This window comes from Grampus griseus, assembly GCF_964374135.1.
Source record: "Grampus griseus genome assembly, chromosome: 10".
NCBI lineage: Eukaryota > Metazoa > Chordata > Mammalia > Artiodactyla > Delphinidae > Grampus > Grampus griseus.
Window position 1 is genome coordinate 13,144,556 of NC_139004.1, and position 22,660 is coordinate 13,167,215.

The window sequence follows — 22,660 nt, forward strand, 5'->3', positions numbered from 1 at the left end:
TCTGTGATCAAATCTTCCTCTGCCTCCCTCTTCTAAGGACACTTGTGATTACATTCAGAGCCCACCTAGATAACCTGGGATACTCCTGCTATCACAAGGTCCTTAATTGAATCACACCTGCAAAGAAAGTCCCTTTTGCCACATAAGGTCACATTGACAGGGTGCTGGGTACTACTCAGCTATTCACAAAGCAGACTGTGTGGCATTTTCATCTTTTAAGAAATCTTGACTCTTACAGAGCCGTTTCCTTTTCACAGGCTGATGTCGGTGTGGCTTATTCCGGGGAGAATTTCAGACCCCAGATTGAAACTATGCTCCCCAAGGATAATGTGGGCAGCCCTGGAAGCCTGGACAAGCAGGCCCAGTGGGGAAGCTTACCTGGAACCATTCCAGAAAGTTCCCCATTTCCTAGTGAAAGAAACAGAAGAATAAATTCAGGTAACAGCCCCTGTTCATGTTGATCTATATAAAATACTGTTTCTCTGAATATGTTTTATAACGTGTGTTTGGTGACTTATCACAGCTTTGTGAACCAGACAGTGCTTCAAATGTCAAGGTCGCATCTCCAAGACATAGCCTTAGGCCTTCATTAGGTAAGTAATACTAACCGTTAATCTTCTTGTTGATGACATAATTAAAACTATCTTTTTTTAAACTAAGAGCCTTTATTGGTGGTTGGGATAAGGCCTTGGGAATACGAGTTGCACAGGCTTTAGTTAAATTCCTCAAAACTTGCACTATGTTAACCTCTTTCCAAGGCAAAGTTCTACATTTGAAAAATTAAGTAAAATCTGCATCAAACTTTTTCTCTTGTCTCTCCCCATTCAGAGTTATAAGCAAATGTACAATAAAAATATCTTTCAAAAACATAAAAGATGTGATGTTGACCTGGTGTGTTCTTTAGAAACTATCTGTGGTTTTTCCTGTGGTATGTTTTCACTTTACTTGAGTTACCCTTCTGTTGTTAAGAGCTCTTGTTTCTGTTTCATCAGCCTTTGAAACAAATTGAACTTAACAGACTTCAAGGAAGACTTATTTGGGGTAGGGGGAGGCTTTCCTTCCTCATTGCTGTAGTTTCTTCCCTAGGGACCAGTTAGAGTTGGAAAATAGATTGGATAGTAAGTGAGATTCTTTTTCCTGGACTTTTGTGGCAACTCGGGTTATGACAAATTTCCTTTTTTAATACGCTTTTTATTTATTTCTTAAATTGAAGTATAGTTGATTTACAATATTATGTTCGTTTTTAGGAGTACAGCATAGGGATTCAGTATTTTTACAGCTTATACTCCATTATAAGTAATTACAAGGTAATGGCTGTAATTCCCTGGGCTATAAAATGTCCTTGTTGTTTATCTATTTTATACATAGTAGTTTGTATCTCTTCATCACCTACCCCTATCTTGCCCTTCCCCTCTTCACTCTCCCCTTCGGTAACCACTAGTGGGTTTTCTATACCTGTGAGTCTGTTTCTGTTTTGCATATGCATTCGTTTGTGTTAGTTTTTAGATTCCACATAGATGTGGTATTATACAGTATATTTCTTTCTCTGACTTATTTCACGAAGCATAATATTCTCTAGGTCCATCGCAAATTTCACATTTGCCCTCGTCTTGTGCTTCTGATAGGGTGTAGCATGACCTCTGAGGATGAAGGAGGAGATGGGGGATGCAGGGCAGGGATGGCCTCTTTCTCTACCTCTGTGTTGGGCCAGCACATGTATTTTTTCTCTCTGATGACTCTCTTGATGAGAACCCCTCCTAGACTGCAACACGAATACTCAATATCCATGTGTTAACAGACTAGGGATTGTTAGGAGGACAGGGGTGCCCTCGGACAGGCAGTCCTGCCATTTGTACACCGTTGAAAGCAGTGTGGGGAGGGAGGGCCCCAGGTAAGCAGGATGGTGCTAAGAGAGACCAGCGGGGGAGGGACTGAACCACCAAAGCAGGTGTTTTCAAAATGTAGTGTAAATTTGTTTTCAGGAAAGCTCTTCCCACAGGATGAATAAGAACCGGTACCCTGAGCTTTCGACTTGTTCTCTGCCCAGTTTCCTCTCTGTCTCCTCTGTGCATCCCTGCTCTTCACAGCTACAGAGTATATTTGTTAAAAATTTCAAGGTTCACACATTGTAAATCAGCTATACTTCAATAAAAATTTTTTAAAATTTCAAGTTTCACACTAACATTTCCCAAGTATTTCCTTTTAGTAAAAAAACAAAACAAACTTAACACTTCTGTGGAAGTCCCTGGTGGTCCAGTGGTTAGGACTCTGAACTCTCACGGCCGAGGGCCCGGGTTCAGTCCTTGGTCGGGGAACTGAGATCCCACAAGCTGCATGGCACGGCCAAAAACAAAAACAAAACAAAACAAACAAACAAAAAGAACTTCTGATTTTGAGAAGTTTCAGATAAGAAAAGTTGTCCAAAACAAAGAATGCCTGTATTCTTTCACCCAGATTCCCCCAAAGTTAATGTTGTACCACGTTTGTGTTATCAATGTCCCCTCTCTTCCCTCCCTCCCTCTTCCCTCTCCCCCGCTTCTCCCATATACATCTATATTTTTTCTGAGAGTAAGTCACAGACATAATGATACTTTACTCTTAAATATATCAGTGTGCATTACCTAAAAACAAGAACATTCTTTGCAAAATTGCAGTACAAGGATCCAAATCAGACAATTACCACTGATGCAGTGCTGTTTACTCACCTATTCAAATTTTGTCAGTTGTCTCACAAATGTCCTTCGGAAATAAATTTCTGGTTCAAGATGTAATGCAGAATCACACGTTTAATGTAGTTGTCGTGTGACTTCAGTTTCCTTTAATCCGGAACAATTCCTTGGCCTTTTTTTGTCTTCTAAACCCTTGATATATTTGGAGATATAAGCCACTTACTTTGTAGAACATTCTTCCGTTTGGGTTTGTCTGATATTTCCTCATGATTAGGTTCAGAATATGCATTTTTAGCGAGAATACCAAAAATGATATTGTATCCTGCTTATTAGTACATCAAATCAGGAGGTACGTGATACCTAGTTTTGACTTTTACTGTGTTTTTTTTTTTTTTTTTTTTGCCATTCTGAAGGTTTTTTTGTTTTTGTTTTTGTTTTGTTTTTTTTTGGCGGTACGCGGGCCTCTCACTGCTGTGGCCTCTCCCATTGCGGAGCACAGGCTCCGGACGCGCAGGCCCAGCGGCCACGGCTCACGGGCCCAGCCGCTCCGCGGCACGCGGGATCCTCCCAAACCGGGGCACGAACCCGCATCCCCTGCATCGGCAGGCGGACTCCCAACCACTGCACCACCAGGGAAGCCCCTGAAGGGTTTTTTTTAATGTAGTAAAAGTTATCAATCTTTCTTTCATTGAACCTGGATTTTGAGACATAGCTAGAAAGCCTTTCCCTACACCAAGATTAAAGACAAATCCACCCATGTTTTCTTGCATAATTTCACTTTTTACACTTAGGCTTATGAAATTTCTAATGGCATGAACTGATGCTACTGTAAATATTAACTACGTAAGAAATAAAACTGGATGTTCAGTATGATGTCAAATTTATAAAGATTAAATTTCATATGTTAACTGGCAACCTCTGAAAGGTAAGAGTATGGACATTTTAATTTTCCTCTTTACTCTTTTTTATATATTCCAAGTTTACTCTGATAACTACGTATTTCTTTTATAATCAGAAAGAAGCACAATGTTATTTTTAAACATTCCCCCAATAGTCTTCAGTGTCCCAAGAAATCATGAATATTAGCTGAAATGACTGACGTAGTCCAGGGATTTCTGGGTAAGTGAGCTACTGTAAATGTCAAGCCAAGTACTTTGGTAGACTCAGAAAAGAATGGTTAGAAATGGTTAAAATAATTCTGTTATGGTAGTGACAGATGTCAACGATGACATTCTTTTTAAGAACATCCTGAGAAAGAAGTGGACCATGACCAGAGGGAGCCATTTATTGATACATAACCTATTTGGGAAGGAGTACAGTGAGGTGGTGAAGAGCGTGGATGCTAATGTCAAATAGACTTGGATTCAAATCCTAGTTAATTCACTTACTACTTGTGTCACCTTGAGCAAGTTAATTAGCCTCTCTCATATAGTTTATGTATAAAATAGAGATACTGGGCTTCCCTGGTGGCGCAGTGGTTGAGAGTCCGCCTGCCGATGCAGGGGACACGGGTTTGTGCCCCAGTCCGGGAAGATCCCACGTGCCGCAGAGCGGCTGGGCCCGTGAGCCATGGCCGCTGAGCCTGCGCGTCTGGAGCCTGTGCTCCGCAACAGGAGAGGCCACAGCGGTGAGAGGCCCACGTACCGCAAAAAAAAAAAAAAAAAAGAGATACTAACACCTCTGTCACAGAATTTATGTTTGAATTAGATCTTACAAAGAACATAAAGTACTTAATATGGTGCCAGGCACATGAGTGCTCAATAAATGCTCATTATTATTATTATTTTGACCCTTGCAGATAAGCCCAGCTTCTAACAAATAATTCATTCTAATTCCTTGAAGAGGATTCACCTCTTCTTGATTTTTTTCTGTTCTTTTAGTTTCTAGTTTACCTCCTTGAAACCCATGCTTTATTTACTACTCTGTACCAAAATCTGTACAGAGTACTTTAAAATGAGAACTGACTCTATTTCAAACATGTGTATGAGTGGAAGACATAGCACTGGAAAGGTGATAAGACTATAGGAAATTCGTTGGGGTTAACTGCAGCAGGCAATTAGAGAAGTCTCTGATACTAGGAAGGTTAATATTCTGAAGTGAGAGACATCTGGTTTGTGTGTGTGTGTGCGCATGTGTGTGTTTTTCCTGTCTTCCCATTACAAATTCATGAAAACTGTCTTTGTTAACCAGTGGGTTTAGAAATTTTCATAAAAAGATTCCATCCACTGGATGAAATGGACTTCTTAAAATAGAAGAGAGCTCATTTCTGAGGACCCCTCATTGCACCTTTATTTTATGAGGTTGTAAAAACAGATGCTTGCTCGCTTATTTATATAATTGGGTGATGTGTAATGGGAGCGGTCTCTCTCATTAGTGCTCCCCTATAAACTATTTCAGCGCCATTTTTAGAATAAAAATTTAGCTACCAGTCGACTCCAATTCTGATTTGGTTCAAAGACTCTTTTCAAAAAGGCATGCTTTTACTTATGTAGATTTAGCAGATGGCGTAATTGTAAACTCAGGGTTGCAGAACTAGAAGTCTCTTGGCAACATCACGCTGTTTATCCTTTGTATACAAAGCATAGAAACCAAACTGCAACTCAGAGTCACTGAAAGACTATCTCATTCGTGGCTATGGTTTAGCTTCATAATTATTGCACAGAACCTGTATAATCGTACCCAAGTGTGTAAGTGTCGTTACAACAAAAAAGTAGTACATAGCGGCACAAAGACTTTTTGTTATGTTAATATTCGACCTGCTAAGTAAACAGTATACTATGTTGATGTGTATCCTCTGTAAGAACATTAAGGATTTGAAGTTCAAAGGATTATAAAGATTTGTAGTAGAAACAGATATTTAGGTACAAGTGTTGAGACTAAGAGTTAATTAGCATGATTTATAAGGCATGTATTTAGCATTTGATTGATAAAATCTTCGTGCTTAAATTTCTTTTTTCTTTTCTGCTTTTTTCTTTTCCTTTGGAAGACCTAGTGATCAGTGGATTAATCCATAAACCCCAACCCTTAGAGAATCGAGAGCAAAAAAAGTCATCAGACATCCTAGAGGAGTTAATTGTTAAGGAATAATACAAAGCCCCAGCAAAATATTTAGAAATGGAGAATCATATGATGTCACGGCAAGTAATTTTGTAATTAACAGTAGCTTATAGTTAAAATAGCAACAGAATATGACTGATGACGAGTTATTTTTTCCACCAATATGCATCTTAGTGTCACAGTACAGATTACGGCATTTATCTAAGCCAGTTTTTTCTCCCATAAACTCCTTCACCCCTCTGCACACCATCCTTCTCTACGGATTCAGGAATTGCCTGATTGTTAATGATTAATGAATCCAATGAAACATATCTTGGGTTTTACCAAATTTGAGACATGATAAGCCCCATTGAATAAAATGCCTTCATTCTTTCAGCAGTTTTTATTAAACATTGCCTGTGTACTAGGCATGTGAATATAAAACTGAACCTTGACTTATCCAATAAGAAAATAGGCCTAAATGTCAAAGCTAAAATAGATACATGTATACATTTATATATACACCCTGAGGTCAACCATGAGGTAATAAATACAATGATAAAAATTGTTATACCCTTAATTTTCTTTGTTGATTCATCTTGACTGATCTATCATTGTTTTTCTGTAGTGTGAGCATTATTTGTAGCCTGATGTTAACTTGTCGTGGCCAAAGTCTTGAGTTCTTGACTTTTTAATAACTTCTTTGTAAACCTATGAAGAAGATGGCAGATTTGCTGTTGTTCTGTTAGTTCTCATTGGTTTGGGTTTCTTTTTAAGCCACTGCCAGCAGTACCAGTAATCCTAAAGGATAGACAGAGGAAGGAAGATAAGAAGAAGAAATAACACAGAAAAGAGGCATAAGGGAAAATGAATAGGAAAGAAAAGAAAGAAACAGAAGTGATGGAAATTGAGACCAGAAATTATATCAAAGGCACCTTAGTGGTGGCCAGTCCCCTGTGTTGTAGGGAAAACAGTCAATAGGGAATAAAAAGATTCATTAGTGAAATCAAGTTTGCACCTAGACCAAGTCACTTAGTGTTTCAATAAAGGTAATTTCCTTCTCTGTGTGTGGGACCTGCTGAGAACTCATAAATAAAAGCCAAAGTGGCATTTTCTTTTGAAGAAGGAAAAATAAGTACTTGGCAAGAAAGTACTTGGCAAGGAAAGAAGTTTGTTAAGCCTTATGAATGATATTATCAGGCTGCCAATAATAAGAGGGACTGAGGGGAAGGTAAAAATGGACCACATAATGGAAAAACTGATGCCAACATAATGACAATTTACATTTGCACAAGGCTAGCTATCAGGATGCAAGGCATTTTCGAGTACCTTATCTTACTTCAAAGTACTAAAAAATGATGCATCTTTAATATGGAAAGGACAAGGAGAGATTTTTTTTCTTGCTGTAGGTGAATCGCTGGGGGTCAGAAAATAAAAGTTGGGTCAAAAAGAAAAGACAGGAACTTCCCTGGTGGCGCAGTGGTTAAGAATCCACCTGCCAGTGCAGGGGACACGGGTTCAATCCCTGTTCTGGGAAGATCCCACATGCCTTGGAGCAACTAAGCCCGTGCGCCACAACTAGTGAGCCTGCACTTTAGAGCCCGTGAGCCACAACTGCTGAGCCTGCGCATCTAGAGCCTGTGCTCCACAACAAGAGAAGCCACTGCAATAAGAAGCCTGCGCACCGCAACAAAGAGTAGCCCCCACTCGCTGCAACAAGAGAAAGCCCGCATGCAGCAATGAAGACCCTATGCAACCAAATAAATTAAATAAATAAATAAATAAATTTATTAAAAAAAAAAAAAGAAAAGACAGGAGTCTCAAGCCTCTTAGATAGCCTCATCCACCAGAGGGTAGAGAGCAGAAGCAAAAAGAACTACAATCCTACAGCCTGTGGAATAAAAACCACATCCACAGAAAGATAGACAAGATGAAAAGGCAGAGGGGTATGTACCAGATGAAGGAACAAGATACAACCCCAGAAAAACAACTAAATGAAGTCGAGATAGGCAGCCTTCCAGAAAAAGAATTCAGAATAATGATAGTGAAGATGATCCAAGACCTCGGAAAAAGAATGCAGGCAAAGATCAAGAAGATGCAAGAAATGTTTAACAAAGACCTAGAAGAATTAAAGAACAAACAAACAGAGATGAATAATACGATAACTGAAATGAAAACTACACTAGAAGGAATCAATAGCAGAATAACTGAGGCAGAAGAACAGATAAGTGACCTGGAAGACAGAATGGTGGAATTCACTGCTGCAGAACAGAATAAAGAAAAAAAGAATGAAAAGAAATGAAGACAGCCTAAGAGACCTCTGGGACAACATTAAACGCAACAACATTCACATTATAGGGGTCCCAGAAGGAGAAGAGAGAGAGAAAGGACCGAGAAAATATTTGAAGAGATTATAGTAAAAAGCTTCCCTTACATGGGAAAGGAAATAGCCACCCAAGTCCAGGAAGCGCAGAGAGTCCCATACAGGATAAACCCAAGGAGAAACATGCCGAGACACATAGTAATCAACTTGGCAAAAATTAAAGACAAAGAAAAATTATTGAAAGCTGCAAGGAAAAAATGACAAATAACATACAAGGGAACTCCCATAAGGTTAACAGTTGATTTCTCAGCACAAACTCTGCAAGCCAGAAGGGAGTGGCATGACATATTTAAGGCGATGAAAGGGAAGAACCTACAACCAAGATCACTCTACCCGGCAAGGATCTCATTCACATTCATGAAGAAATCAAAAGCTTTACAGACAAGCAAAAGTTAAGAGAATTCAGCACCAACAAACCAGCCCTACAACAAATGCTAAAGGAATTTCTCTAAGTGGGAAACACAAGAGAAGAAAAGGACCTACAAAAACAAACCCAAAACAATTAAGAAAATGGTCATAGGAACATACATATTGATAATTACCTTAAACGTGAATGGATTAAATGCTCCAACCAAAACACACAGGCTCACTGAGTGGATACAAAAACAAGACCCATCTGTATGCTGTCTACAAGAGACCCACTTCAGACCTAGGACACATACAGACTGAAAGTGAGGGGTTGGAAAAAGATATTCCATGCAAATGGAAATCAAAAGAAAGCTGGAGTAGCAATACTCATATCAGATAAAGTAGACTTTAAAATAAAGAATGTTACAAGAGACAAGGAAGGACACTACATAATGATCAAGGGATCAATCCAAGAAGAAGATATGACAATTATAAATATATATGCACCCAATGTAGGAGCACCTCAATACATAAGGCAACTGCTAACAGCTTTTAAAGAGGAAATCGACAGTAACACAGTAATAGTGGGGGACTTTAACATCTCACTTACACTAATGGACAGATCACCCAAACAGAAAATTAATAAGGAAGCACAAGCTTTAAATGACACAATAGAGCAGATAGATTTAATAGATGTTTATAGGACATTCCATCCAAAAACAGCAGATTACACTTTCTTCTCAAGTGCGCACAGAACATTCTCCAGGATAGATCACATCTTGGGTCACAAATCAAGCCTCAGTAAATTTAAGAAAATTGAAATCATATCAAGCATCTTTTCTGACCACAATGCTATGAGATTAGAAATCAATTACAGGGAAAAAAACGTAAAATACACAAACACATGGAGGCTAAAGAATACGTTACTAAATAACCAAGAGATCACTGAAGAAATCAAAGAGGAAATCAAAAAATACCTAGAGACAAATGACCATGAAAACATGACAATCCAAAACCTGTGGGATGCAGCAAAAGCAGTTCTAAGAGGGAAGTTTATAGCTATAAAAGCCTACCTCAAGAAACAAGAAAAATCTCAAATAAACAATCTAACCTTACACCTAAAGGAACTAGAGAAAGAACAACAAACAAAACCCAAAGTTAGCAGAAGGAAAGAAATCATAAAGATCAGAGCAGAAATAAATGAAATAGAAACAAAGAAAACAATAGCAAAGATCAGTAAAAAAGCTGGTTCTTCAAGAAGATAAAAAAAAATTGATAAACCATTAGCCAGACTCATCAAGAAAAAGAGGGAGAGGACTCAAATCAATAAAATTAGAAATGAAAAAGGAGAAGTTACAACAGACACCACAGAAATACAAAGCATCCTAAGAGACTACTACAAGCAACTCTCTGCCAATAAAATGGACAACCTGGAAGAAATGGACAAATTCTTAGAAAGATATAACCTTCCAAGACTGAACCAAGAAGAAATAGAAAATATGAACAGACCAATCACAAGTAATGAAATTGAAACTGTGATTAAAAATCTTACAACAAACAGAAGTCCAGGACCAGATGGCTTCACAGGTGAATTCTACCAAACATTTAGAGAAGAGCTAACACCCATCCTTCGCAAACTCTTCCAAAAAAATTGCAGGGGCAGGAACTCTCCCAAACTCATTCTATGAGGCCGCCATCACCCTGATACCAAAACCAGACAAAGATACTACAAAAAAAGAAAATTACAGACCAATATCACTGATGAATATAGATGCAAAAATCCTCAACAAAACACTAGCAAACGGAATCCAACAACACATTAAAAGGATTATACACCATGATCAAGTGGGATTTATCCCAGGAATGCAAGGATTCTTCAGTACATGCATATCAATCAATGTGATACACCATATTAACAAATTGAAGAATAAAAACCATATGATCATCTCAATAGATACAGAAAAAGCTTTGGACAAAATTCAACACCTGTTTATGATAAAAACTCTCTGGAAAGTGGGAATGGAGGGAACCTACCACAACATAATAAAGGCCATATACGACAAACCCACAGCAAACATCATTCTCAATGGTGAAAAACTGAAAGCATTTCCTCTAAGATCAGGAACACGACAAGGATGTCCACTCTCACCACTATTATTCAACATAGTTTTGGAAGTCCTAGCCACAGCAATCAGAGAAGAAAAAGAAATAAAAGGAATACAAATTGGAACAGAAGGAGTAAAACTGTTACTGTTTGCAGATGACAAGATAGTATATATAGAGAATCCTAAAGATGCCACCAGAAAACTACTAGAGCTAATCAATGAATTTGGTAAAGTTGCAGGATACAAAATCAATGCACAGAAATCTCTTGCATTCCTATACACTAACGATGAAAAACCTGAAAGAGAAATTAAGGAAACACTCCCATTTACGATTGCAACAAGAAGAATAAAGTACCTAGCAATAAACCTACCTAGAGAGGTAAAAGACCTGTAGTCAGAAAACTGTAAGACACTGATGAAAGTAATTAAAGATGATACAAATGGATGGAGAGATATACCATGTTCTTGGATTAGAAGAATCAATATTGTGAAAGTGACTATACTACCCAAAGCAATCTACAGATTCAATGCAATCCCTATCAAATTACCAATGGCATTTTTTACAGAACCAGAACAAAAAATCTTAAAATTTGTATGGAGACATAAAAGACCCCAAATAGCCAAAGCAGCCTTGAGGGAAAAAAACGGAACTGGAGGAATCAGCCTCCCTGACTTCAGACTATACTACAAAGCTACAGTAATCAAGACAATATGGTACTGGCACAAAAACAGCAATATAGATCAATGGAACAGGATAGAAAGCCTAGAGATAAACACACGCACCTATGGTCAACTAATCTATGACAAAGGAGGCAAGGATATACAATGGAGAAAAGACAGTCTCTTCAATAAGTGGTGCTGGGAAAACTGGACTACATGTAAAAGAATGAAATTAGAACACTCCCTAACACCATACACAAAAATAAACTCAAAATAGATTAGAGACCTAAATGTAAGACTGGACACTATAAACCTCTTAGAGGAAAACATAGGAAGAACACTCTTTGACCTAAATCACAGCAAGATCTTTTTTGATCCACCTCCTAGAGTAATGGAAATAAAAACAAAAATAAACAAATGGAACCTAATGATACTTAAAAGCTTTTGCAAAGCAAAGGAAACTACGAACAAGACAAAAAGACAACCCTCAGAATGGGAGAAGATATATGCAAACAAATCAACGGACAAAGGATTAATCTCCAAAATATATAAACAGCTCATGCAGCTCAATATTAAAAAAACTACCCAATCCAAAAATGGGCAGAAGACCTAAATAGACATTTCTCCAAAGAAGACATATAGATAGCCAAGAAGCACATGAAAAGCTGCTCAACATCACTAATTATTAGAGAAATGCAAATCAAAACCACAATGAGGTATCACCTCACACCAGTTAGAATGGGCACCATCAGAAAATCTACAAACAACAAATGCTGGAGAGGGTGTGGAGAAAAGGGAACCCTCTTGCACTGTTGGTGGGAATGTAAATTGATACAGCCACTATGGAGAACAGTATGGAGGTTCCTTAAAAAACTAAAAATAGAATTACCATATGACCCAGGAACCCCACTGCTGGGCATATACCCAGAGAAAACCATAATTCAAAAAGACACGTGGGGCTTCCCTGGTGGCGCAGTGATTGAGAGTCCGCCCGCCGATGCAGGGGACACGGGTTCGTGGCCTGGTCCAGGAAGATCCCACATGTCGCGGAGTGGCTGGACCCATGAGCCATGGCCACTGAGCCTGTGCATCCAGAGCCTGTGCTCCGCAATGGGAGAGGCCACAACAGTGAGAGGCCCGCATACCGCAAAAAAAAAAAAAAGACACATGTGCCCCAATATTCATTGCAGCACTATTTAGAATAGCCAGGTCATGGAAGCAACCTAAATGCCCATCAACAGACAAATGGATAAAGAAGATGTGATACATATATACAATGGAATATTACTCAGCCATAAAAAGGAATGAAGTTGAGTTATTTGTAGAGACTTGGATGAATCTAGAGACTGTCATACAGAGTGAAGTAAGTCAGAAAGAGAAAAACAAATATCATATATTAACGCATATATGTGGAACCTAGAAAAATGGTACAGATGAACTGGTTTGCAGAGCAGAAATTGAGACATGGATGTAGAGAACAAATGTATCGACACCAACGGGGGAAAGCGGCGGGAGGTGGGGGTGTGTGATGAATTGGGAGATTGGGATTGACATGTATACACTGATGTGTATAAAATGGATGACTAATAAGAATCTGCTGTATAAAATAATAAAATAAAATTCAAAAATTCAAAAAAAAAAAAAGACAGGAGAGCCATCTGGAGGAGGATAGATTGTGGGAACATACAGTAGCTAAGCAAGCCTTCTGAAGAGAGATGCTATGGACTCTTGATGCTCACATCAGTGGGAGTAACATTAAAACATTTTTCAGTGATTTCAGTGCCGGAGATGAATGACTTCAGACTCGGACCTTGCGAGGGCACCAGCAAGGTTAATTAATATAAGCTACCTTGTGAAGGAAACGTATCTATTAAGAAATGAAAACTACAGGCTTGACTTTCAGTAACATCATTAAGAGAGCCAAAGATGAAGACTGTGATCCTATTTGTATTACGTAGAAATAGAATGGTTGTCAGGGGCGTTGGTGGAGTGTTCTCAGAAGGATTTAAATGTGACAGGACTGCAAAGGTAGGCAAGAATAACACAGTTGGGCTTCCCTGGTGGCGCTGTGGTTGAGAGTCCGCCTGCCGATGCAGGGGACGCGGGTTCGTGCCCCAGTCCGGGAAGATCCCACATGCTGCGGAGCGGCTGGGCCCGTGAGCCATGGCCGCCGAGCCTGCGCGTCCGGAGCCTGTGCTCCGCACCGGGAGAGGCCACAGCAGTGAGAGGCCCGCGTACGGCAAAAAAAAAAAAGAAAAAAAAGAATAACACAGTTATTATTATTTTTTTTTTGCTTTGGAATTGGGCCAAGATGGCCAACAAAAGCCAGACTTGCAACAGGCAGGAGCTGTAACGCACAGCTGTGCATCTTATTGCCTAGTGCAGTCCTTAATCTGTACATTTGCATCACCCAGGAAACTTTCAAAACTCCTGGGACCAGTGGCTTGGGGTGGGCCCAGAATGAGGTGCTTTTGAAAGCTCCCAGGTGATTCAGTGGGCAGCCCAGGCTGAGAACCGTTGCCATGAAGTTTCAATAAAAATATACACCAAGCCCTCAAATCCATTATCAAGCTGGGAAGGGTTAAAGCTTTCGAAACTGAAATCCCCATTCACTGTGAAAGAGAGTCCTAAAATATTCCTGAAAATAGAACATGTGTTCACTATAGGACTAAGATGATACCCAGGAAGCGTATGGAAATGAAGAGGTATAATTGCTCAGTGTCACAGGTAAAGTCTCTTTCAATCCAGCTGTAGCTGAGAACATGTGTGTCAGACACCAGATGTCTTGGATATTCGGGGGAAAGTTCTGAGGCCAATACAAAAAGATGAGAATGAATATTGAAGAACTGAAAATGATAATATTTTGAGACAGTTAATACTTTTAACTAAGAAACAAAGAGACAAAGGAAACAAAAAGGGGATAGTCCAAAAAAAGGATGTTAATGTCAGCAGATACTACAATATGATGAATCCAATCAGACATGTGAACACCATTTCTTCATTCATTTAAAAAAAACTTTAAGTGAAATATTATGAGAAAAAAACAGAACAATAGAAGTGAGAATACTTAAAAACAAGGCTCCTTGTGTAGACCAATATTATATATAAATACAAGGGAATTTAGACATAGATCTGTCCCTGTCTTAGCCAGGTTGTTATCTTTAATTCAGTTATCATTTAGAGTGAAATATAATAAAGGATGCTGAAAAGGGGACTCCCCTATGAGCTAGTCTCTTCTTAGAAGTCTACAGCAGTATCTGTATCCACAGGGCCCCCTGTCGTCTTTTTTCTTAATTTTTTTCATCATCTGCTTTTTAGCCAGTACTACAGGCATTCCATAGCCCCTCTGGGTAACCTGCCTGCAAGCACATTCGCGCTAATCGATGTTACGCTCACTCAGAAAGAATTATAATGATATGTAAGTAATACGATGTTAAGAAGCTAAATTATCAGACTAAGTGAATCTTCCAGTATATTTTAAAACATTCTACTGAGACTCCAGTGGCTGTATTATAAATGTATATTAGTTTTATATACACATGTAAATACATGTATGGATTGGTACAGATCTCTTAAAAGAGATGGGAGTGGCTCTCATTTATCCACATAGGTATTAACCACTTCAGGTGTTTTTCATCCAAACTCATTTCTCCCGTTCTGGGTTTCCCTACACAAGACTCTCAATCCTCTATTGATCCCTTCTGTCTCTAGTCTAAGTTGATTCCCTTTTCCAGGCAACCTCTGTCCTTGATAACCTTCAGTGCAGTTTGGGAGTGTGTTGACAATGGATCAGAGTCAGTAACATTATTTGCTGAACCTCATGGGGAGTCTTTTAAGGAGGAGGAAGTTGACCAGGGTAAAGACAAAAGAATGGCAGTTAACGCTCAGAGCGACCATCTTAGGAGGTCTTGACAGTGGCAGAGCAGGAGTGACCGATCTGTTGTGAGAAACTTTGGCTTATTCTATGCACAAGACTCCTATTAAGAGAACATAGCCAGGGTAGGTTTATCTGTCGGTCAATAATTAACTAGGAAAGCTCTGAGGAAGACACAGCAGATGCAAGAAGTAATGTATACAAGCAGGTTGGCTAGAAACGAGATCCCCTTCTTATCACAGCATCTTTGGTTCCATCCCCTGCTGGTGTTCTTAAAGAGAATAATTGAACTAGTAACTTCTATAGGTTTTAAAGTTAATTTTTTTTTTAGAGTTTCTATGGGTAGTACCTCTCTACGTATAATGTGATCATATAATGCTATCATTTTTTAAGTGCCAACGATTGATAACTCCTGACTTTATAAAATCCAGTGGTAAAGAATACAGATAGCTTTCCTCAGGTCTTTCAGTGCTTTTCTTTAAAGTGTCAAACTCAAGAAAGGACAAGGGCTGCACAGGTAGGATTAACTTCCACAAGGGAAAGGAAGTACATGATTTCTTATGCATCATTTTGGGATAAAGCCACAGGAAGAGGTCAGCCAAACCAGAAAGCCCAAGCTCTCTTGAAACTGTTGATCTCATGATTTAAATCAAGGCTCAGACTCCTGTGTAAGCCTGAGGGAGACTTGCTTTATTGGATCTTAGATGACTATTCCATTCTCTGTTAGCCGTCTGTGAGTGAACTTCCCCCCAAAACTGTTTCATCCTAATTTCACAGTATCTCTAGTTGAGCCTCCAAGGGACAGCAAGGGACAGCAAGCATGTCCCTTCTTTTTAGCAGATGGCTTTTGTCAGCAGGGAGCCTAAAAGCCAATTGTCATAAAAGATGACACAAGGATGGGGGAGGGGAACTTGCTTTGACAAACATCTCCCAGTTTTCCTGTAGTGAAAAGTTTCTCATCACATAAAAGTGTCTGAAGGCTGCAGCTGAACCAGAACTTTAATAAATGTTTATCCTTTAGAAGGATTCTTGCCAAGGATCATAGGTTTTAAAGCTGGAAGGAACCCTAGCCGTCCTCAGCAAGTTGCAGAGGAGCGTTATATGGTATAGTTTTGAGAAAAGTGAGTCCAAAGAGAAGTGCTTTGTGTCAGGTCACACAGTGCGTATTAGCAGTAGACCCGGGGTTAAACAGAGCCCAGGCCTCCTGCCTGCTGGCCCCTGGGATTCTGAGTCTCATTTCTCCCCTTCGTTACAAAAACTGTATTTGGTTGTGATTCTGTGTGCTGTCATTGAAAAAGGTCACTGCTTTCACTGAATAAGTAATTACCATTTATTGAGTGGCTACTGTATACTTTCCTCTTTATTTTTTTCATTTCAAACAAGCTTTTATTTTCAATGTGAACAATACTGTTATCTCTAAAAGGTAAGAGTAAAGTCAGATGTCAGTTAATATCATTTTGGGGTGTTGAACTTTGAAACAAAATTGGTATTTTGGGCTAATGAACACTAGAATATCCATGAAGCGCAAATGTGTCTTTCTTTTGCCGTCCATTTCTTTTATGCCTTCCAGCTGTGTTCTCCAGCGCTGCCCTCTGCTGAGACCGTGTCCATTTTAAGTCCTTCTTCTGGTTTTTCATTCCCATCCTCGTCATCAGCGTTTTCATACTGATATTCACTCTCTTCTTTAGAACCATACAGACTTTGGGATCATAAGTTGGCGGAAAAAGTATCCCAATTTAAAATCAGCAGCAGAATCTAGTACCCTGCCCTCAGGAGGATCGTCCCCCTCTTCCTCTTGGGCCACATAATTCTCATCCTCTCCCTCATCTCTCCTTCTCCTTGTCCAACTCTCTCCTCCTCTTCTTTTGTCTCTTCCCGCTCTCCTACCAGCTGTACATCCCAGTACTCCTTGACTATGGGCTGGGCGCCCTCCTGCCCACCCTCCTTTGCCCGAAGAGTTCGCACTACCACCTGGAAATCCCTAGGGGCTGCGTCTCGGCCGACCCTGGTACGCCATTCGGCAGGCACCACTCCCCCCCGACTGATCCAGGGTCGTGGCCCATCCCACTACCTGCTCTGTTCTGACCACTGGTGGCTGGGCCTCGCTTCTGTGTGCCAGACGTGGCAGGAGAGATGCACCAGTCAGTGCCTCAACCAGAGAAGTGATCTGCCTGCTAGACCAAGTTGGCAAAGATTTTCCTCTTTTTTTCTAAAAAAAATCCTGTGAAATAAAACCTATTTTATAAATGAGGAAGGGAAGGCTTACGGAGTTTAAGAATTCATGCAAAGCGACACCATGACCAAGCCAGGATTCAAACCCAGGGCTGTATGTGTCTGGATCTGGTACCCTTTCCTGCTATGCTGACCTGTCTGTCTTTGTGTGATTTACTTTCTCAGTAACTACAGCATTGCAATCTGAAGAGACCGTCTTTTCGATATGACAATGGATATCAATAGCTCCTTTGTCTTTAAAAGTCTTTAGAGAAATTATCTAGAATAATACAGGAGTACCTAGTTGGAGATACTGTGGGTTCGGTTCCAGGCCACTGCAATAAAGCAAATATCACGATAAATCAAGTCACACGAATTTTTTGGTTTCCCAGCGCATGTAGAAGTTATGTTTACACTATAGTGTAGCCTGTTAAGTGTCCAATAGTATTATGTCTAATAAAACAATGTTCAGATCTTAATTTAAACATACTTAGATTGCTAAAAAATGCTAACCATCATCTGAGCCTTCATCGAGTCATTATCGCTTTGCAATAGTAGCCTCAAAGATCACTGGTCACCATAACAAATATAATAATAGTGAAAAAATATGAAATACTGCAAGAATTACCAAAATGTGACACAGAGACGTAAAGTGAGCAAACACTGTTGGAAAAATGGCGCCTACCTGCGACTTGGTCGACGCAGGGTTGCCACAGATCTTTAATTTGTAAAACAAAGAAAACCAAAATATCTGTGAAGCACAATAAAATGAGGTCTGCCTGTTTTGGTTCATTTTATAATGAAGGCTTGGTGTTCATTAAGACAGTTTAATAACTCTTTATATATACTTTATATACTGACCTGGAAAGATGTCCATATTAAATTAAATGAAGAAAGTAAATTGCAAAACAGTGTATATGGTATAATCCCATTGATTGGTTGAACATGACAGGTGCACTGTTAATATATGTGTATATAGATATATGTGCACAGAGAATGTCTGGAAGGACACACACCAAACTCTTTAAAATGGTTCGTGCTGATGAGTGGCTTTGGGGGCCAGCTGGTTAAACAGAGAATTAGGGGACTATTTCTGTATCATTTTAATTTTTTTATAACCAAGGTATATTATTTTTAAAAACCAGTTTTAAAAAATTAAACTTTATAAACCCTTTACAACAGTTTAACCTTTTTTAATAACTAGAAATTATAATCAAAGTCATTATCACTGCTCTAAACATATAAACGGTAGTCAATCAGGAAATAGTATGGGATTTTTTCTATTGTCATGAAAACATTTGTAAAGTACTGACAGCAAAGACCAGTGTTAATTCTCTCTTTCACCAGACCAAAAGTCCTAAAACTAATCTCGACCCCAAATGAAAGTCATTTGTAGCTTATGGAATATTATAAAATCATGGGGTTTAACTTTTTACCTTGAACTACAAATGCATCATTCATTTGCCACCTTTCCCCATCTTTTATTTGTTCTCCAGGTTTTTTTTTTTTACTTCTCAAGAGCCCTCCTCCATCACTGCATGTTTCTTTCATGTTTTTTGATAATAGCCTGTTTTTTCCTAGACATCTAATAGATATTTTTTCTTTAGGAATTAGTTCTGTTGTTACCAGGCATAAAGTCTTTAGGGATGAGTTCAGCTGTTACCAGTTTTCACGTAATTATTTTTACAAATCTATCCAAAAATCTGTTTAGATTTTTAGGACTAAAACCTTAAACAATGTTTATTCTCTCTCTCTCATCTTTCTCCTCTGCTAATAAATCCATTTGTTTCTGCATTTTAAAAAGTGTCTTTCTGCACGTAAGCATGACTGAGAAGCTGCTGAGAAAGCCACCAGCCAGGCTGAAAAAACTTAAAATCAAAAAGGAAATAAAAGATTTCCTGATGAAGGACATAGAAGAGAAGATGCAGGCAGTGGAGGAGTGCAGGAAGGTAGCCCAGGTCTCGCGTGAGGGGCACTGCCTCTGAAACGCGCGCATCCTCTCCAGTCGCCAGCTTAAAGACCGATTACGTGGATTGTATTAATTCTTTTAGTGATCTCTATGCTTCCTATGCTGTATGTTTAGTTTAAGTTCTCTTTGTGTGGTGAAGAAATGCAGCACTATCTTGAAGTTGGTTGAATTACAGTTTCATCCCTGTAGCCTAAGGAAGCAATATCCACTTCTGAGAAATAAGTATGGTGTTTTTTTCCTATTAAAAAAAAGAGAAACTTCAGTTGGGGCCAGGGGTGGCAGGAGGTCCCAGGTGGAGGATGGGAGATGAGAGGAGGCCGTGCAGACCCTCAGACAACTTCTACAACATTTACACACACATGGTGCCCATAAACCCTCTGTCTGCCCTTCTGCCGGAACCAGCCTTCACAGCTCTGGTCTGACAGCCTTTACTTCGGTGTCTCTACTTGGCCTCTCAGAGAGCAAGGACAGACCACAGCCCTGTGAGGGAATGTCTGGAGGGTGTCTGGAGGGTGTCTGGAGGGTGTCTGGAGGGTGTCTGGAGGGTATGGGGTGGGGGCTGGCGGCTGGCTCTGTCTTCTTCAACAGTAATTCCTCAACCTCTGCTTGTCGAATGATTGCATAATGAAATAGGGAAGCCAGGAATGTTCATTACAGGCAGTAGTTATGAGAACTTGGAGAAAGTCACTCGGACTTGTTTTCACTCTTTAATACTGCTTTTCAGACTAAAGAAGAAGAAATAAGAAAAAGGCTGCGGAGTGACCGACTTCTGCCCCCAGCCCATCATTCAGATTCAGCTGAAGCAGGTGGGAAGGAGGCTCCGTTTGCAGAAGGACTTAAAACTGTGAGTTGTGCCGCGTTTGAACCCTCTGACCTGCCAGAAGGAAAGCTGTTGAAATGATAGAATGATAGAAATTACAGGTACGAAGGTATCGGGGTCGTGGAGTCAGACATGTCTTACAACCAAGCAGATGACGTATTCTAATGAGCCGTTTTATGTGAATTTCGTGAAAAGGCTTCCTTTCCCCCAGGTGGGACTTTCTTAGTAGGTCTCATGTTTTCTTTGACTGTCTGACCCACTGGGATGTGCCTTGGGTTTAGGAATGACTGTGAGAGCTGCCTGGGCTGGAGCTTAGCTGAGTAAACCAAATGACTATGTTAGCTTAAAAAAAAGAAGAGGAAGATTTGACTAGCTTTGGTTTTATAAAGTTGTCATTCTCCTTCAGTGTGGCTTCCAACATGTGAAAATGTCTTTCATTTATGAGCACCTTTCAGCTTCCATTAATGTATTCGTGCCAAATGAAATCCTTCTTTTTGGTTCCTGCCTCTTGGCTGTGTCTGCCCTCTGAGGGTCCTTTTAAGACAAATTGTATGGATTTGTGTTAAGTATTTTAATGATCTGTATGCTTCTTATGCTCTATGTTTAGGTGTGTTTTTTTTCTAATTCTCTTTGTGTTGTGTTGTGATTAAAGCAATATCCTGAAGTTGGTTGAATTAGAGCTTCATCCATATAGCCTAAGGAAGCAAAATCCCCTTCTCAGAATTAAATGAAGTATGGAGTTTTCTTCATATGAAAAATGAAAAAGTTATCAGGTCTTATGAGTCTACATTCTGTGAAGATCTCTTGCATCCCTTTTCATACTTTCCCCTGTCATTACCTGTTCAGACCACCCGACCATTTTTCAGTTATATGACTACAACAGTCTTCTTAGTATTTATCCAACGGTCTTCTTTTTTATTTTTTGATATTTATTTCTTTATTTGGCTGCGCCGGGTCTTAGTTGTGGCATGCGGGATCTTCATTGTGGCATGTGGAATCTAGTTCCCTGACCAGGGATTGAACCCTAGGCCCCCTGCATTGGGAATGCAGAGTCTTAACTGCTGGACCACCAGGGAAGTCCCTATTCAATGGTCTTCTGCTGAAACCCTTTGTTGGCTCCCTTTTATGGTCAAGGTAAAGTCCAGCCGCCTTCTTCTGGCTGGTAAGACTCTCAGCTTTCATAACTCGCTCCTGCTGACCTTCTAGCTCAGCACATTCCCTAGCCTCTGCGTCTTTGCACATGCTGTTCCCTCCTTCCCCTCTCCCCGTCTCACTGCTTTACTTGCCTGATGCCTTCTTGTTTCTCACGTCTCCACTCAGACAGCACTTCCTCTGAAGCCCCTGGTCTGGGTTGGTGGCCGTCTCTCATAGTTGCCTTTTGGCAGCCCGGATTACTCAGTGTCGCACTTGCCACCCTCTTTTGGAATTACCGGGTGCGTGTCCATCTTTACCGCTAGATGTGTCAGTTCTAACAGGATGGAGGATGGGTCCGTCTTGATCACGGTTGCAGTTTTGTACCTTGGAAAGTGAATGGCACATGATACATGGTGTGTAGATGTTTCTTCTGTGGATAAATCAGTATACCCATATATCCTCCAGAAGCTGGAGGACAGCCCCAGGAGATGGCTTGTTTCCCTGGGAACCCATGGCAGTGCTGATTTGAGCAGAAGACCACTGGGCACCTCCTGTTTGTACATTCCCTTTGGGATGTTGCAAATGGACACCTCATCTTCCTATAGCTTGTAGGACTGAGAACTCCTGCAGCAGTGAGATATGATGATGGTGGTGGTGGAGGGGGCTTCTTTCCTAACTCATTCCAGAACCAAAACCTTTAAGAACCAGTCTGCTTCTTACAGCGGTACCTTGGAAAGTCCTTTAGGCTCCCTGGACCTCTTTTACCTTACAGTAAGTCCACTGCATACGAACCTTCTAGTTGAGAGCTTTCAAAGATGTGACCATGCGTTCCATCAGTGTCAGGCGTGAGTGACATTGCAGCTTGCCCTCCGTCTCCTGTTGCCGACGATCCTTCAGCTCTACCGTCTCCCACCTCCTCTCCCTCCTCCAGCCGGTAACTCTTCTTGCCTGTTCACTCAGTGCCAGCCCCTGTACGCCAGCTGTTGTACTGTACTTCTCAAGGTACTGTACTGTAAGATTAAAAATGTTTTCTTTACTTTTTGTTTGTTTTTTATGGATTACTTGTGTGAAAAGTATTATAAACCTAGTACAGTACAGTACTATTTAGCCGATTGTGTTAGTTGGGTACCTAGGCTAACTTTGTTGGACTTAACGAACAAATTGGACTTACCAATGCGCTCTCGGAACAGAACTCATTCATATGTAGGGGACATACTGTATATGTTAATTTGGGATTGCCATTTTCCCGGAGTTATACCAAATGAAATAATGTTTAAAAGTACTGTGCAAACTAGAATATGCCGCAATATTTATAGCATATTATTTATATAAAATCCTACGTGGGCAACATGATGTTTTTCGTCTGTCCGTTGCTTTTTCTATGGAGATGATCTCGTGGTGGCATGTGCCAATCTTATGAAATATTAGATCGGCTGATGATTTACTAGTAC

General features: G+C 40.0%; 1 protein-coding gene across 1 annotated transcript in view; it reads left to right on the plus strand.

Annotated features, from left to right (window-relative positions):
* Positions 1–20,240, plus strand: part of STMND1 (stathmin domain containing 1) — a gene marked incomplete at both ends in the record, with an annotated part of 35,342 nt that extends 15,102 nt beyond the window's left edge. The window contains 7 exon segments of the mRNA XM_082664793.1: positions 258–438; positions 5,656–5,745; positions 5,748–5,810; positions 19,108–19,235; positions 19,980–20,123; positions 20,129–20,160; positions 20,162–20,240. Of these exon segments, the coding sequence (XP_082520919.1) occupies positions 258–438; positions 5,656–5,745; positions 5,748–5,810; positions 19,108–19,235; positions 19,980–20,123; positions 20,129–20,160; positions 20,162–20,240 (717 nt within the window).
* Positions 20,241–22,660: the final 2,420 nt, after the last annotated feature.